The sequence below is a fragment of the Anser cygnoides genome, chromosome 5 (assembly GCF_040182565.1).
Source record: "Anser cygnoides isolate HZ-2024a breed goose chromosome 5, Taihu_goose_T2T_genome, whole genome shotgun sequence".
In the NCBI taxonomy this organism is placed as follows: domain Eukaryota; kingdom Metazoa; phylum Chordata; class Aves; order Anseriformes; family Anatidae; genus Anser; species Anser cygnoides.
This window is the reverse complement of record NC_089877.1, coordinates 27,111,074-27,126,030: the sequence shown is the minus strand read 5'-3', so window position 1 is coordinate 27,126,030 and position 14,957 is coordinate 27,111,074. Positions and strand designations below refer to the sequence as shown.

The window sequence follows — 14,957 nt, the reverse complement described above, 5'->3', positions numbered from 1 at the left end:
GCAGTAAAAATGGATTTTTAAGAAGTTATACATAAACATGTCCTATAACGTGTGTCTCAATACTGAAAAATGCAAAACATGTCTTAGGTTACAGTATTTTTGACAATTATAGAAGACATTTAAGTTCATTTTTTTCTAACAATAAAACATGTCACAATACCTTGTCACATCATTAATCAAACGTGTTTGCAAGAGTAAGTCTCTTCTAGGCAATAGATTGTCACAGATCAAATTTTGATTGGCACGAACCGCAACTCCATTACAGACACAGAGAGAGCAAAGCACATCGAGAACCTGAAAGACGAAATCAGAAGAAAGTTGGGTAAAGGCTTTTATTATATACACTGTAGTTCAGTTTTTAACTAACAACTACATTAATCTACATTCAGAATAGACCTAAAGGAAGGAATATAATAGGCATCATCATTATTTTTTCTAAATACTCTTTTTATATATGGACTGAGTATAGTCTATATTACTGATGGTGGATATCAAACATTTGTGGAACACACATTCAGAACAGAGGGTTTGCAAAATGCAAATAAATTTCCTTTGAGATTTCTTATTCTCATTTCTATTATAAAATAGCAAGGCTATTACAGCTGCTTGTCAACTCTTCACAATATCTTTTTTTACAAACAATTATTTGAGAAATTTCCTGTGGCCCAAATAAATTAGTGGACAACTCTAAGCAGCAGTTCTCAGACTACTTAGGAACCTGTTCCGAAAGCATGCTTTCAATAAGATATTGAAAACCCATTTATATTTTAAATTAAAAGCATTTAAAAGAATTTAATATGAAGCAAAGCAGAGTTTCAGAAAGATCTAATTCTAAAGCTTCAGCTCTCTTTTTTGGTCACAGTCTGGAAAGTGAAAGATTGAATAACTGTCCAACAAATTACTGGTTAGGACAGAGTTTTGAGCAAAAAGTTTTGGAAGGGAGAACGCAGCAACATAGTGTTGCTAAGGAACACAACTTCTCACCTTTGCAAGAAAAACAGAGAAGCTTAAAGATGCATTTGAGCTCTGACATATAGTCACTGAGCAAATAGCCAGAACGGTGTAAACTGTAATAAATTAACTCCAAGATACAGCATCATCTTCACACTGCTGATTACCACTGTGAAAACTGTTGCCCAACACAAATAGCAGCAGAACAAAACATTTATGTTAGCCATTCCTGTCCTGTCTGGTTCTGAAGAACTCTGGATCACAAAGCAGCAAGCTACTCTACCCAGGTACTTACAGACACCAGTGAACTTCATTTTCTCAGCTAATACAAAATTATAGGTACAACTTTTTTTGACTGGTTATCCATATTTATTAGCTTTTCATGCATATTGCTATATTTGAAACAGAAAAGCAATTAAACGTTACACTTTTTTTTTTTTTTTTTTTTAAATCTCAACAAAGCAATTTTGCAAACATACTTCCAGGTTATTTTATTCCTTTGAAGATACTAGTATCATGTATTTCCATGTACACATTTCCCTGTTTTTTTGTTTGTTTTTGTTCCTTATCAATCACTGTAAGCTTATCAATACATCCTCAGATTTTCCAAACGTACCTTGTAATTGCGCCCATGTTTATCCAACAATGAAATAATAGATTTTATATGCTCCTCAGCTATTATATTTAAAGCTTCTGGGCTTTCAATCAAGATACAGTGCAACACTTCCAAAATACCTGTATGAAGACCACAGTAAAAATGTTGCCATTAAATCACCTGCACAACTGAACATAATCCAAAAGTTCAGTAAATAACAGGGTATCTTAAGAGACACTGTTTCTTCTCCAGTCTAAAAAGAGAATGAAAACACTTTCAAAGAGTATTGATATGCCTATGATGTAAGCTACATTAGACATCAATGCTTTATGTATCTGTTGCTTTCTGATTTATTTTGAAAATAGCCATGATTTAAAAAGCATTTAAGAAAAATGCAATTTAAACTCCTTCCTTTCAATAAGGCAGGTAAAGGTTTTAGTAGGGAGCATTGTATAGTATTTTGATATTTTGTTGAACACTGCAATATAAAAAAATATCTCTAAACAATTCTGTTATTTGCAGTTGTGCCCACAAACAACTTTGGTGTTACTTAAGAGCAATGGGACAATAGTCTTGATACTTTCTGAAAATTCATCAATTTACTGAAGTCAAATTCAACATTGATTGGACGTGGTATTGCACATACCATATAAATGGAGAAAAAAACAAACAAACACAAAACTGCTTGTTTAAATATAACACTTTGCTTAATAATAATTAAAAAAATAAAATCCAGATACAGTTTATTTTCTAACGCATGCTGTTTTCAAGCAAAACTGCTCTGACAAATATCACGCACAACATCTGTATGCAGTGTATTGAGAGTTAACTTAATAATAAAAGTAAGTCTCACCTGAGGAAGATTCTAATCTGTCCAATTTACTTATTAGCCAATCAAGGTTACTGGAAAATTGAGTACAATTGTTTCTGTTGCCACGAATGAGGGCAGCTGAAAAGAAATCCACAAGTTATAATTTTATAACAGTAGATTTTTTTTTAATTACTAATGTTGATCATATGTAATTTAACATTTTTAAAATAACTTCACAACAAAATAAACAAATACTAAATACATGTGTGTTATGGTAACAAAGAACTAAGATTTTCACTAATTTGACTATCAGCAACTGACAGTTTCTTAAGAGCATGCAACTTTTGAAGTTGACGGGGTCTACTGGATAAACCAAAATTTCAGCAAAAATACATTTTATCTCTGTTTTATTTCATTGCTACATTTACTTTTTTTTTTTTTTTTTTTTTTTTTACTCCTATCTCTGGTTAGTTATAGAAATTATCCACCACTCTTGTTCAGTGCAACTGTTAAGCACTGTCATGACCAATAGGTTGAAACAGTTCTATTTCCTACCAATGAGTGGGAAGTTTACACTCAAGCACAGGTTGGGTACTGTTCTTTAGCCCTACCTTCTGCTTAAAACCTGATATAGATTGGATAGCTTTTAGTCTTCAGTAGCACAAAACACAATGTTATTTGACTGCACTTTGAAATTTCATTAGCAGTTGAATGTTATAAGCAATAGAAACTTCTTTATTCTAGAAGTTATTACAGATCATTGAAATATAACAAAAAGCCTTTTGTATAAAACTGTCAAGGATTTTTATTATGAAGCATTAACTTAACATTTATTACAACAGAACAATCATGTCCAAACTGTACCTGCAGAAGAAAATCAAGATGATATCTGTAAAGGCCTACAGAGCACTAAAGAGTTTTCATCCTACTTTTCTTTAAACTCTTAAGACTGCAGTAAAAGGCAGGCAATGACATTTCATTACTTTCTTAAGAAATCAGAAGACTTCCTCAGAAGCACCTGCATTTCTGCACTACTCATGATCCCTGTGAATCTCATGCTTCAAAGCACCACTTCTAGTGTGTCTTCCTCATATTCAGATGGAACTGCTGCATTTCAGTTTGTGCCCTTTACTTCTTGTTCTATCACGGGTTACTCTTGAAAAGAGTCTAGACCCATTGTCTTGACACTCCCTTAAGATACTTAAATACATTACTAAGATCCCCTCTCAGCCTTTTCTTCTCCAGGCTAAACAGGCACAGCTCTCTCAGCCTTTACTCATGGAGGAGGTGCTCCAGTCCCTTAATGATTTTAATAGTCCTCCTCTCTCTAGGATCTCCATGTCTCTCTTGTACTGGGGAACCTAGAACTGGACACAGCACTCCAGATTTGGCCTCATCATAGCTGAAGACAGGGAGGATAACTTTCTTGGCCTGCTGGTAACACTCTTCCTAATGCACCCCAGGATACTACTGGCCACGGCCAACAAGAGCACATTTGCTGGCTCATGGTTAACTTGTTGTCCACCAGGATTCCCAGGTCCTTCTCTGCAGAGCTGCTTACCAACAGCTCAACCCTCAACCTGTATTGATGCATGAGGTTATTCTTCCCTAGGTGCAGGAGCCCGCATTGCCTTTGTTGAATTTGATGAAGTTCCTCTCCACCCAACTCTCCAGCCTGTCCAGGTCTCTCTGAATGGTGTGTCAGCCGCTCCTCCCAGTTTTGTATCATCAACAAACTTGCTGAGGGTGCGCTCTGTACCTTCATCCAGGTCATTGACAAGTAAGTTGAACAGGACTGGTATAAGTACTGACCCCTGGGGGACACCACTAGCTACAGGCCTCCAACTAGACTGAGCTGCTGATCACAGTCTCAACTCTGAGCTCAACTCTGAGCTCTGCCACCCAGCCAGTTCTTAATCCACCCCAATGAACTCTGTTTTCTGTAGTAAGTATCAGTAAATATATGGAAGAAATTCTATAACTTACATGACAGAATGAATGACACACAAAGTACTCTTCTTTGGTAGTGAAGCAACAAGTAAAATATAAAGAATACATATCCTGTTTTTTTAACTTCAGTGGAATAATCAAAGAACTTACCTAACAATTTGTAAAGGAGATTTAAAATTTCTTTCCATGTGGTACCATTTTCTTCTCTGGCAATTTCTGCAAAATGAGCTGCACTGTTGGAGTCATTTAAACGATCAATGCAATTCAAAACTAGTGCCAGCATGCCCTATATACATAAAACAGAGAGGAAAAACAACTATATATGAAAAAAGCATGTGCTGTCCTTTTAATATTTTTTTCACTGTTCTTTTAAAAATTGCATTATCTTAGTTTAAAAAATGACTGTGCTTATAAGATATGAATATGTATTTTTCTATATCAAAACCACCTATTGTGGAGAATGATTCTGTAACATTCCTTACTCAGCTGAGTGTCATAAAATATAAGGAATAAAACAAAGCTGACAATAAAGGCTTTTATTTTTTTTGCAAATAGAATCTTTTTTTACATAAAATCTTCCTTATATAGAAAAAAAAACAATTTATACACAAAGGAACTTTACTTAATTAATAACGGTGGAAATTTTGCTGGCCAATAAAATATCTGTAAAACAAAGTTGTTAAAATACCAGAACAGATTTTTAACTTCAGTTTGGTTTGAGACTAAAATGACACTGAAAACCTGCAAGGAATTCAAATACGGCTAAAAATATTGTAAATTATACTTCCTATTTATAAAGAAGCATAATTATTCTGATTTCAGAAAGCAGCAATTCTAGAATTATGTAATACATATCTTTCACTAAAGCTAACCTTTTCCCAATTTCTAGACATGAAAAGTTCCTTTTTTATACCACGGTGGACAGGCAAGACATCAGAAATAACATCTATCATTCATCCAAGTTTTATTATTCATTTGGAGCATCAAGGATGTGTAAATGTGTAGAGAGAAGAATACTTTTTTTTTTTTTAATCACTATAATTTCTTTTAACAATAGCACCTGTTTAAGGATGCTTAGAAGCATTAAGACCAAATTTTATCAGAGAATTTGTGGCCTGTGAAAAGTATGGAAGTCAAAAATACATAACAGCAAGTTATCATATGGCATTACAGTCCATTACATATACACACACATCTGAATGATAATGTTTAGATTCCTCTCAATGTTTGTGACATTTAACATCAAAATACGGTAACAAATCCTTTCTCTGTACCTCTTCTTTGAATAGATTTTGTCTGTTTTTCAGTGACCGAAGCTTGCTTTGTTTATCCTCGTGTTCCAAGTCTTCTTCAGGAGGCTGGAAGTAAGTAATCAGGTCTTGCAGAGTCTGAGCCATCTCCTCAACAGGCAGGGCGATGGGTGATAGTGTTCTGTTGTTTCCACTAAGGAAATCAAGAATGACATAGACTGGCAGCATTATTCATTTTCACACTAATTTACAGTGTAATGGAACAGCCTATTTTCTGTTCATATCTAAATCAAGTCTTTTTATACATAGAACATATGTATATGAACAACAGTTGATCTGAATTGCAAACCATTCAAACATCTATTGTTCAGGTGTTCTATACTCAGAGATTCCTGAACTGGAATCACATTTCCTCTTCTGCAGTGACTTAAAGTGAGAGTAAGATTAAAAAAAAAAGAAGAAAAAAGAGAAAAAACAAAGTAAGGAAGAAGACAGATGAAAGATAAAAGATGTAGCAAGGTCATTTTTTACAGTAATATATATTGTTTAGATGCTTTAAATCCTATTGATGTTACAGGTGCATTTTACAGATGGCCTAAAATGTTAGCAGTTATTGCAGCTGTACACCCCCACTTGTCTAGATGAAGAATGCAAAAATAGCTGGTAATCCTAACCATTAATTAGTTGCTTCTGTATCTGTTCTATATAGGAAGTAAAAAAGCTGGGATTTAAAAATATAAAGCATTTCAGGGAATCCCAACTGTCAGTAAAATAATGTCTCTTTCCCGTTCAAGCATTTGCTCAAACAATCTTGGATGACAGCCCCATTTTTTAGGGTCTGACTCACTATTATAGGTAGTGTAATCTAGGAGGAGCTGACTGATAGCTGAGGTGGCTCTTTTTTTATATCTTCAGCACAGGAATTAAAAAGAAGTAGTGTAGTCCTTTGTGAGTAAGTAATGTCATTTTAAACACACTAGCATACAGTGTTCTGTGGAAGCAAATTCTTAAATGTAAACTCTTTTTTTTTTTTCGTGTATTAGGAAGCAACAGAAGGATAACTACTTGATTATCACATTGAAAACTTCTGCCAAGCACTGTGAAAAAATAGCTTCCTAAGAACTACATATATCCTTAATTACTTTATTGTGTACTCTTCCATGTTATCTCAGCAATTATAAATGAATATGCATTGACACCAAACTGTGTTTTACCCCAAAAATTCTCAGATAAAAACATATCATATAGAAGAGATATAGTAAGAGATATAGTGAAAGAAACATGGAACTTTCACTGAAGCAAAGATCGTTGTCTTGCTGTTTGTTGGAGTCATTGTCCTTTAAGTATATTAGTGTAAGATAAATGTTATAAATAATTATAACAATTATAGGGAAAGGAGATATAATTATATCATACAATTATAAAGGAAAGGAGAAAAAATGTAACAAGATAGCATAATAAAATTGTGCTTTAAAATGTACCATAATTTCAAACTAGCATAGCTAAAGGTGTTATTCAAAAGGACAAATACAACTACATATAAAAGTTATATATCAGTTTTCAAAATACTTTCCTTCACTAGCTGAATACTAATGCCTTTATCAGAACAATTAGTTTAGAACTATTTCTATGTAAAGTTTCAAAGTTATTGATAACTAAGATTTGTTGAAATTAAGCTCTACTGATTAGTTACAGAAAACATTCTGAATAACAAGCAAGGGCCTTAACAAGCAAGATGATATACAGCACATGAACAGAGCCTTTTGAACACAAAACACACTCCAAGATGATGGAAAAAATTAAGCTGAAGCAAGTGCATTAATAGGGTGAAAGAAAGTCAATTTTGACTCAGAAAATTTATTTCATCCATAATATTGTTTAAGTAGAAGCTTGAATCCAGAAAACCAAACTAGGGATGAAATGTCATAAATACAGTATAATTTCTTGCTGAACATGTTATTTGTTCATTAAGATTCAAGATCTCATGAGGACAAAGGATCTTCTTTCAGCAACATATAAATTTAGATAAAATGATATTAATGTCTAGCACATTTGTTTTGTTATCGGCTGAGATTATACCTTTCCATGGAAAGAAAGGTATTATGTTGCAATGCGTGGCAAGGATATTAAGCAACTACTTACCAAGCACGGCCCTTTATATAACCTTCTTGATGAATCAAGATTATGATAAATCAAATTTATGTCTTATTAAATTGTTTAATTCCCCTAACTTTTTAATGTCCTTTGTAGTAATGATTCTGTGCTTAGGGTACTCATATATTGCTTGTTTAACAACAACCAAGTCTCCAAGGGCATTGGTGTTCTGATCTGTGGAAACAGTTATGACTGTTTCCACATTAGGTTTGACTTCTATTATACAGTTAGTGGAACAGTCCAATCCCAGATAATTTGTATTGAGGTGTAATTACTAACTCCGTTGCTGTCTTTTGAAAGACGGCAATGGAGTTAGTTAGAAAGATTTGAAAGAAAAAATATTCAGAAGGTAATTCTACTGATTCTAGTCTAATCAAATTTAGAATCAATAATAATAATAATCAATATTTATCAATAATAATTTTAGAATCAAAACTTGAGTTATTCCTTTTAATCAGATACAGTTGCTGTTTCTCTGCTGAGATGCTCTTACTGATTTTGCATATTCTTAAATCTATTTCACTGCATATATATGTGTCAGTTTAAACCACAGATTTACGTGACAGAAACAAGTTAAGATGTTGTTCTTTGTATCTTCTCAGCTGATGCTTTGCCTTTTGCCCTAATTGTTCTTACTGCAGATAATCCATCATACAGAATACAGTTCACCAGAGAGGTCTGCCTTCTCCTCTGGTCTGTAAGTCTTCCAAATACCACAGGGGTGACAGAGACTTAGAGAGTCAAGAGGATGGATGATTAAAAAGGTACAAGTAAAATGCTGCAGCCAAGATACTAAAGGTAATAAAGGGGTATTCTCCTTCCAGATATGCAGAAATCTATTTTGTGTCTCCTTCCATTGCTGATGTGTAAGGACTTGGGGCTGCTATGATTTCACAGAAAAAATCATAGAATCATAGAATATCCCAAGTTGGAAGGGACCCATAAGAACCATCAAGTCTGCAAAGGACCACCCAAAAATCAAACCATACATCCAAGAGCATTGTCCAAATGCTTCTTGAACTCCGGCAGGCTTTATGCCAAGACCACTTCCCTGGGAAGCCTGTTCTGGTGCCTGATCACCCTCCCCGTGAAACACCTTTTCCTGATATCCAACCTGAACCTCACCTGTCATAGCTCCATGCCATTACTTCAGGTCCTCTCACTGTCCCCAGAGAGCAGAGCTCAGCGCCTGCCCCTCCCCTCCCCTCACGAGGAAGCTGCAGGCCGCCATGAGGCCTCCCCTCCATCTCCTCTTCTCTGGGCTGAACAAACCAAGCGACTTCAGCCACTCCTCATACCTCTTGCTTTCTACACACTTCACTATCTTTTCAGCCCTCCTTAGAACACTAATAGTTATATATCATTTTCACATCCTTTTATTATCCTTTTGTCCTCTGTGATGCCCAAAACTGCACATAGTATTGGAGGACTGGAGGTGACACTGTAGCAGCGCAGAGTAGGGCAGGTCAATCCCTTCCCTTGGCCAGCTAACAATGCAATGCTTGAGAAACCTGAGCATATGTATGGCCCTTCTGTCTGCCATGGCACACTGTTGACTCATGTTCAACTTGCTGTTGACCAAAATCCCCAGATCCCTTTCTGCAGGGCTGCTTTCCAGCCTTTCGCCCCCCAGCCTGTACATACAGCAAGGGCTACCCCTTCCCAGATGCAGAATCTGGCACTTGCCCATGCACTTTCATACTGTTGGTGACTGCCCAGCTCTCTTACTTGGTAAGATCTCTCTGCAAGGCCTCTCCAACCTCGATGGAGTCAACAGCTCCTCCCAGTTTAGTATCATCTGCAAACTTGCCAAAAAAACGTTCCAAACACTACATCCAAATCAGCTTTGAAAACATTGCAGAGAACTGGCCCTAGAATGCTGCCCTGCAGAACCCCACTAGTGACTGGCCACCAGCCTGATGTAACTCCATTTACTATAACCCTATCCTGTTCTATTCTATTCTGATCTTGACAGTAGAGTAAGCATCTATTTTCCTTTCATGTGGTTTGACAAATTTGAATAAAGTTAACTACAGTATTCAGTTTACCAAGACAAATAGAAGATAAGAACTCTTTTCTGAATATTCTCAAGTTTAATTTACTGTGAATACTTACTAAAGAATTATCCTGTAATCATTTGGCATCTTCGAACTAGATTCTGGTCCAGTTTCAATCTGGCATCGAGGTATTGGATTTCATCTAAAGAGTCTTAAATAAGCTGAGCTTTATCTATTTAATGGCAGTACTCATCAAAATGACAAATCAGTAAAAATAAATTGATAACAGCTGCTAAATATAAATATTTGAAAACTGGAAGTAAGGATTTTGTTAGAGAAATTTTTCTCATTTCAGAATATTTAAAACAAACAAAAATTATTGTATACAAGATGGTAACAACTACCTTAAAAACTGGCTGAATAAGCTTGTAGTATTGCGAATGATTCGAGCAGCCTGGGATTCTTCATGCTGACATCTTTGTAAGGTTAGACCATCATCCATATGGCCTTCTTGGTGCAATATAACCTATTGAAAGTCAGTAATTATCAAAACCATGATTTTAAAAACCTTTAGTACTTTTAAATTCTTGTAACATTTATTTCAATATTGTACTGAAAAGAGTAATTGCATATATACTGAGCTACTACGTTGTGCTCACTCTGAATACCTATTTATTAATTAATTACAAATTTGTCAGTTTCACATAAAAGTTATTTGGCGATGACATGACAAGAACTTTCATTATTTCTATATTCTGTCTGTTAGGGAAAGATTGTCACTACCTTAAAGCATCATTCACTAAAGGATTCATACACAAGAAGACTACTGACAAGAAAATCAAGCTGGAGTGACAAACATCATGAAAATTACAATGCAGCTAATGGAGCAACAGCATTTACTAGTAACTCCTGATTCATATAACTGTTCTCTACACATTGTGTTGGATTATTAAGAGAACCAGATGTAAATGTCATAGGAACATCAAGCAATAGCAGAGATCTTTCATTGGGTTGTCAACTTTCCCTTTAACTAAATACCTAATTCCACAAAAAAGCTGGCATAATTTTAGACACCACATAAAATAAACCTTGATTGTTGAGTCATTAAAATTCTGTACCACTTTTTAAAGAATAAAATGTGAGTTATCCTACTGCTTTGACCAAAAGTTAAGCTACTGAACTCTCACTGAAAAATATATATTTTTAAGCTTTGAGGTAGTCAAAATTTGCTGGCCAACATCCTAGTGAGCTGAGTAATTCTGTAGGCACTGAATAGGTATGGAAAGAACATAATCAATGTTATACTAATGGTTACTGGCACAAAAGGAAAGGTGATTTACCAATAGCTTTCTTTCATACTGGCATGTAGGTATACCAAAGCACTGTAAGTGATGCTTTTTTGGATACCACAGAATCCATGGAAATATGATGGAGAAGACTAGGAAGACACTTTTAAATGAGTATACTGATAATTTTACCTTAAAGGAGAATAATTTATGTATCAGTCATATTTAGTTCTGTTCAAGCACTTCTTTATATATGGTTATGCTGTGTGTGACTGTTAGCTGAAATACCACTGTTCAGATAACAAAGGGTCTTGAGGTCTCTTAACTGAACAATCACTAAAGAAATCTTGTTCACACACAATTAATAAGAAAACACACATCAATCTGATAATGTTTCCTCAGGTTGTTGTATGTAGCTCTAGATTCTGGAAAGGACCTTACAGGAATGGAAACATTTGAGATAGGATATTAACAGTATCACAACTTGCAAATAACTTTACATTCAACACCACACATCTGACAAAAGACTTAGTCTTCTTAAATAAGAAGTACATCAGGGAAGAGATGAGTCTGTTAAGGGCCTAATCTCCCCTATTTCTTTGACCAAGAAAAATGTAACTACCAGGATGACTTTGCTCACTGGAAAATGGAAAAAGTACCCTTTAGTTCAGGACAGCATCTGATGTCTCATACAAGATACAAGTTGGTTTTGCTTCTTGCAAAAATAAGGTATTTCTTGATCTTCCTTGGGTACAGAGGCACATTAAAAAAAAATGCAGACCAGCTTGAGAAGTATTATATTGATTGAAAGCAACAATCACCTCACAGAATGATGGTGGAAGATTAATACCAAGATATGTCTACACTTTTACTGTAGAAAAATTAATTTGACATGAAATTTAAAGGAGAACATATATCCAAACTTGCTTACAGTCTTTTACCTTATTTTGCAGAGGACAAAAAAAAAAAAAAAGTTTCTTGCCTCCGCAGGCATATCAATTACAGGAAGCAAGAAGGTTTGAGTTTTCTTCTGTTAGAAGGCACTTAGCATGAGAGAATTTTCCAGGCGAGGGGGCAACAAAAGATTTAGAGCCTTTGAATGTGAATGAAACACTTTGAAAGGAGAATAAAAGTGACAGGCAATTATGGAGGTTCTTTGGAGCTGCTGAGCAGAAAGCTGGAAAAAAAAAAAACAACTAAACCTCACAGGTTAACTATTGCAAAATTCTTCCCTGAGTATAGAGGAAGAATCTACATACTGCTTTCACAAGAAGCAAAATGGGACTCTGGTGTGACAGAATCCCATAACCAATGCTGGCATGGCAAATGAAGAGAGTATCATTGTGTGTGTAAGTCTCTTAATAAGAAAATACTTAATGACTCTGGCACACAAAGAATTTCCGTGATCAGCCGCGCTGCTGAGAAGAACTGAAGGGAATGGGCACCCACTGCCCTCTTGTGACTATGCATGCTGTAAATGAGATTACACCTTTTACAAGGCATCCAATGTAGTTTATTCTTCAAGAATAAGGTTACCTTAAAGAAAAATACTCTGTCAGTCATGCATACTTTCTAGGACTGCTCTATTAAATAATGCAAAATGCTCACAGAATCACTGACAACATACTGAATAAAGATCATATTTGCTTAAATAAAATTTTAATGTTGAAAAAGTTGAATAAAATAACGGGGAAACATCTTTGGGATTTCCTTGCATTTTCTACAGCTGCAAGGATTATAATTACTTCATAACTTATGATTTTTTGTTATTCTGGATTTCCTACAAGGATCTCTTTTATCATTCATGAGTAACACCATCACATGAAAACACAAATTAAAACCACGATCCTGCTTACTACAACCACTAGTGGGCATGTACAGAAATCCACATCCTTTGTAGATTGACTACTTTTTCTCAGAAAAGCAAGTATTGTCGTAAAAGAAAGTATTTATAATTACCACATTCACAGGAAGGTTAAAAAAAAAAAAAACAAAAAAAAACAACCACCACCACCACCATCAACAACAAGAAAAAAAACAGGATAGACTAAAACTGTTATGCAACTAATATTCATTCTACAAATAACTAATAATTGAAACAAACAAACAAGCAAACAAAAAACATTACCTTTCTTTTCAAGAGACCTAAACGTGCTGATTTAGCATCCTGCGCTTTATAAGTCAACCATAAAGCACTGGCCACATGTTGAACAAAACAGACTGAATCACCGTACTTTATTTCTGGGACTCCCATTCCATCAATATCACGTTTAAGAGTGGAATCCTGTTTTTCTTTTAGCTCCTAGGAACGTAAAATGAAAGTTCATGAAACAAGATAACCCATTGAATTCTACACTGAACAACATTCCAAAATTATGAACTCTGTCAAATTAGTCAGTATCTAACTGATTAAATATCATTTCAAATTTGAAGTAACAGCATTTTCACTGAAATATCAAGTAAAAATCATTACTGTGTAAATATTTATTAAAAAAGATAAATGCTTAAACTGAACTAAATAATTAACCTAACCTAATCAGTCACTAATCGTTGACTTAATTAAGGTCTCAGTTTAGTAGAGTCTGAAGAACTTTATATTATTAAATTTTTCAAATTTTAGCTTAAAAATTAAGAAGAAAAATGTGCAGAAACATATTTTGAAATGTAATTAAAATATTTTTATGCTAGATGATTTTTTGCTTATAACTATTGTATGCAGATAAAAACTTCACTTGGAATGATGCTTCTATATTTCAACAACCAGCAAAGAAAAAATATTACCTTTGCAAATCTGTAACATGTGGTTTTACATTTATTTTATTTATTAATTTATTTATTATTTTTTAAATTTATTTTATTTTTCTACGTTTATCATCTTTGTAAGAGGAAATGGATTCTTTCAAATCTCCATTAAAGCCACTTCAATGCTTGGCTAGAACACCCAGTACAGTTTGTAAGCCCAAGTTTATAAAGAAAGTACATTTTTTTACAATAAAAAAGTTTTCCTTTCAAAACTGAACTCAGCAGGAAATTCTATAATAGCAAATTAGGGATGTGCATGAATGTTTGTGGTTAAACAAAAAAATAAGTAATTAGATTATTTTTTTCCCATTATTCCAAGTCCTCTGATGGACAGAAGTGTAAATTGTTGCTAATTTGTTCCGAAGTAAACAAAACATGTTAGACATTGATATATAGTTTACATTATTGTATGTATAACAGGTTTTCTTATTTCATTATAGTTCAGTGAATGTTTAACATCTGTGGAGTAAAAAGAAATTCTATCATAACCACGCTAATCCACTTCCATTTAAATGGAATTTAGCTGGCATATTTCAACAATATTTTAGCGGAAACAGACAGTATTATAATGCCAAGATGAAGTAGAATGAAATTACAATACATTCCTTGGGGATACCATTACAATATCAAGACAATGTGGAAATTATGTCACATCACGTTTATATGGACTATACTACCACATACACATAAAGATGAACCCTTTCAATACACATGTACAGTAAGGTCATTAAGTAATGAAGAAAACAAGAAAACAGCACAAATTCATTAACTGTCAACAATTAATTACATAGCTTTACATAGCCCCCTGAAGATTAAAGCATTTTTCTCTGTGTCAAAAATCAAGCAATATCAATTAAGCTACTGTTTTTTTAAAGAAAAAGTGATATTGATTCTGAGAGGAGAGGAGGGGAGGGGAGGGGAGGGGAACGGAGGGGAGGGGATTTTTCAAATTTCAGAATGTTTTTAGGGGTATGAAGGCACTTTAAGCAATAGAGCATAAATTTCTCTTCCTGATGTTTTGTTCTTTGTGCTCTGTCCAGTTTCTCTAGGATTTTAGCCAAGTCATTTGATAGCAGTGTGCAAAGAGAGGGAATGTTTTCTAATAGCCAAAGTATAGTCATAAAAAGATCAATGGGAGTGGAGAGAAATAAAAAAGAATAA

General features: G+C 34.4%; 1 protein-coding gene across 11 annotated transcripts in view; it reads right to left on the bottom strand.

Moving 5' to 3' along the window:
- Positions 1-14,957, bottom strand: part of RYR3 (ryanodine receptor 3) — a 234,166-nt gene that overhangs the window by 140,583 nt on the left and 78,626 nt on the right. For all 11 annotated transcript variants that reach the window (XM_066997687.1, XM_066997680.1, XM_066997684.1 and 8 more), the window contains exons 11-17: positions 13,123-13,296; positions 10,113-10,234; positions 5,582-5,750; positions 4,458-4,593; positions 2,400-2,495; positions 1,568-1,686; positions 161-294 (exon numbers count right to left, since the gene is read on the bottom strand). In XM_066997687.1, coding sequence (XP_066853788.1) covers positions 161-294; positions 1,568-1,686; positions 2,400-2,495; positions 4,458-4,593; positions 5,582-5,750; positions 10,113-10,234; positions 13,123-13,296 — 950 coding nt within the window. The remainder of the gene's footprint in view (positions 1-160; positions 295-1,567; positions 1,687-2,399; positions 2,496-4,457; positions 4,594-5,581; positions 5,751-10,112; positions 10,235-13,122; positions 13,297-14,957) is intronic.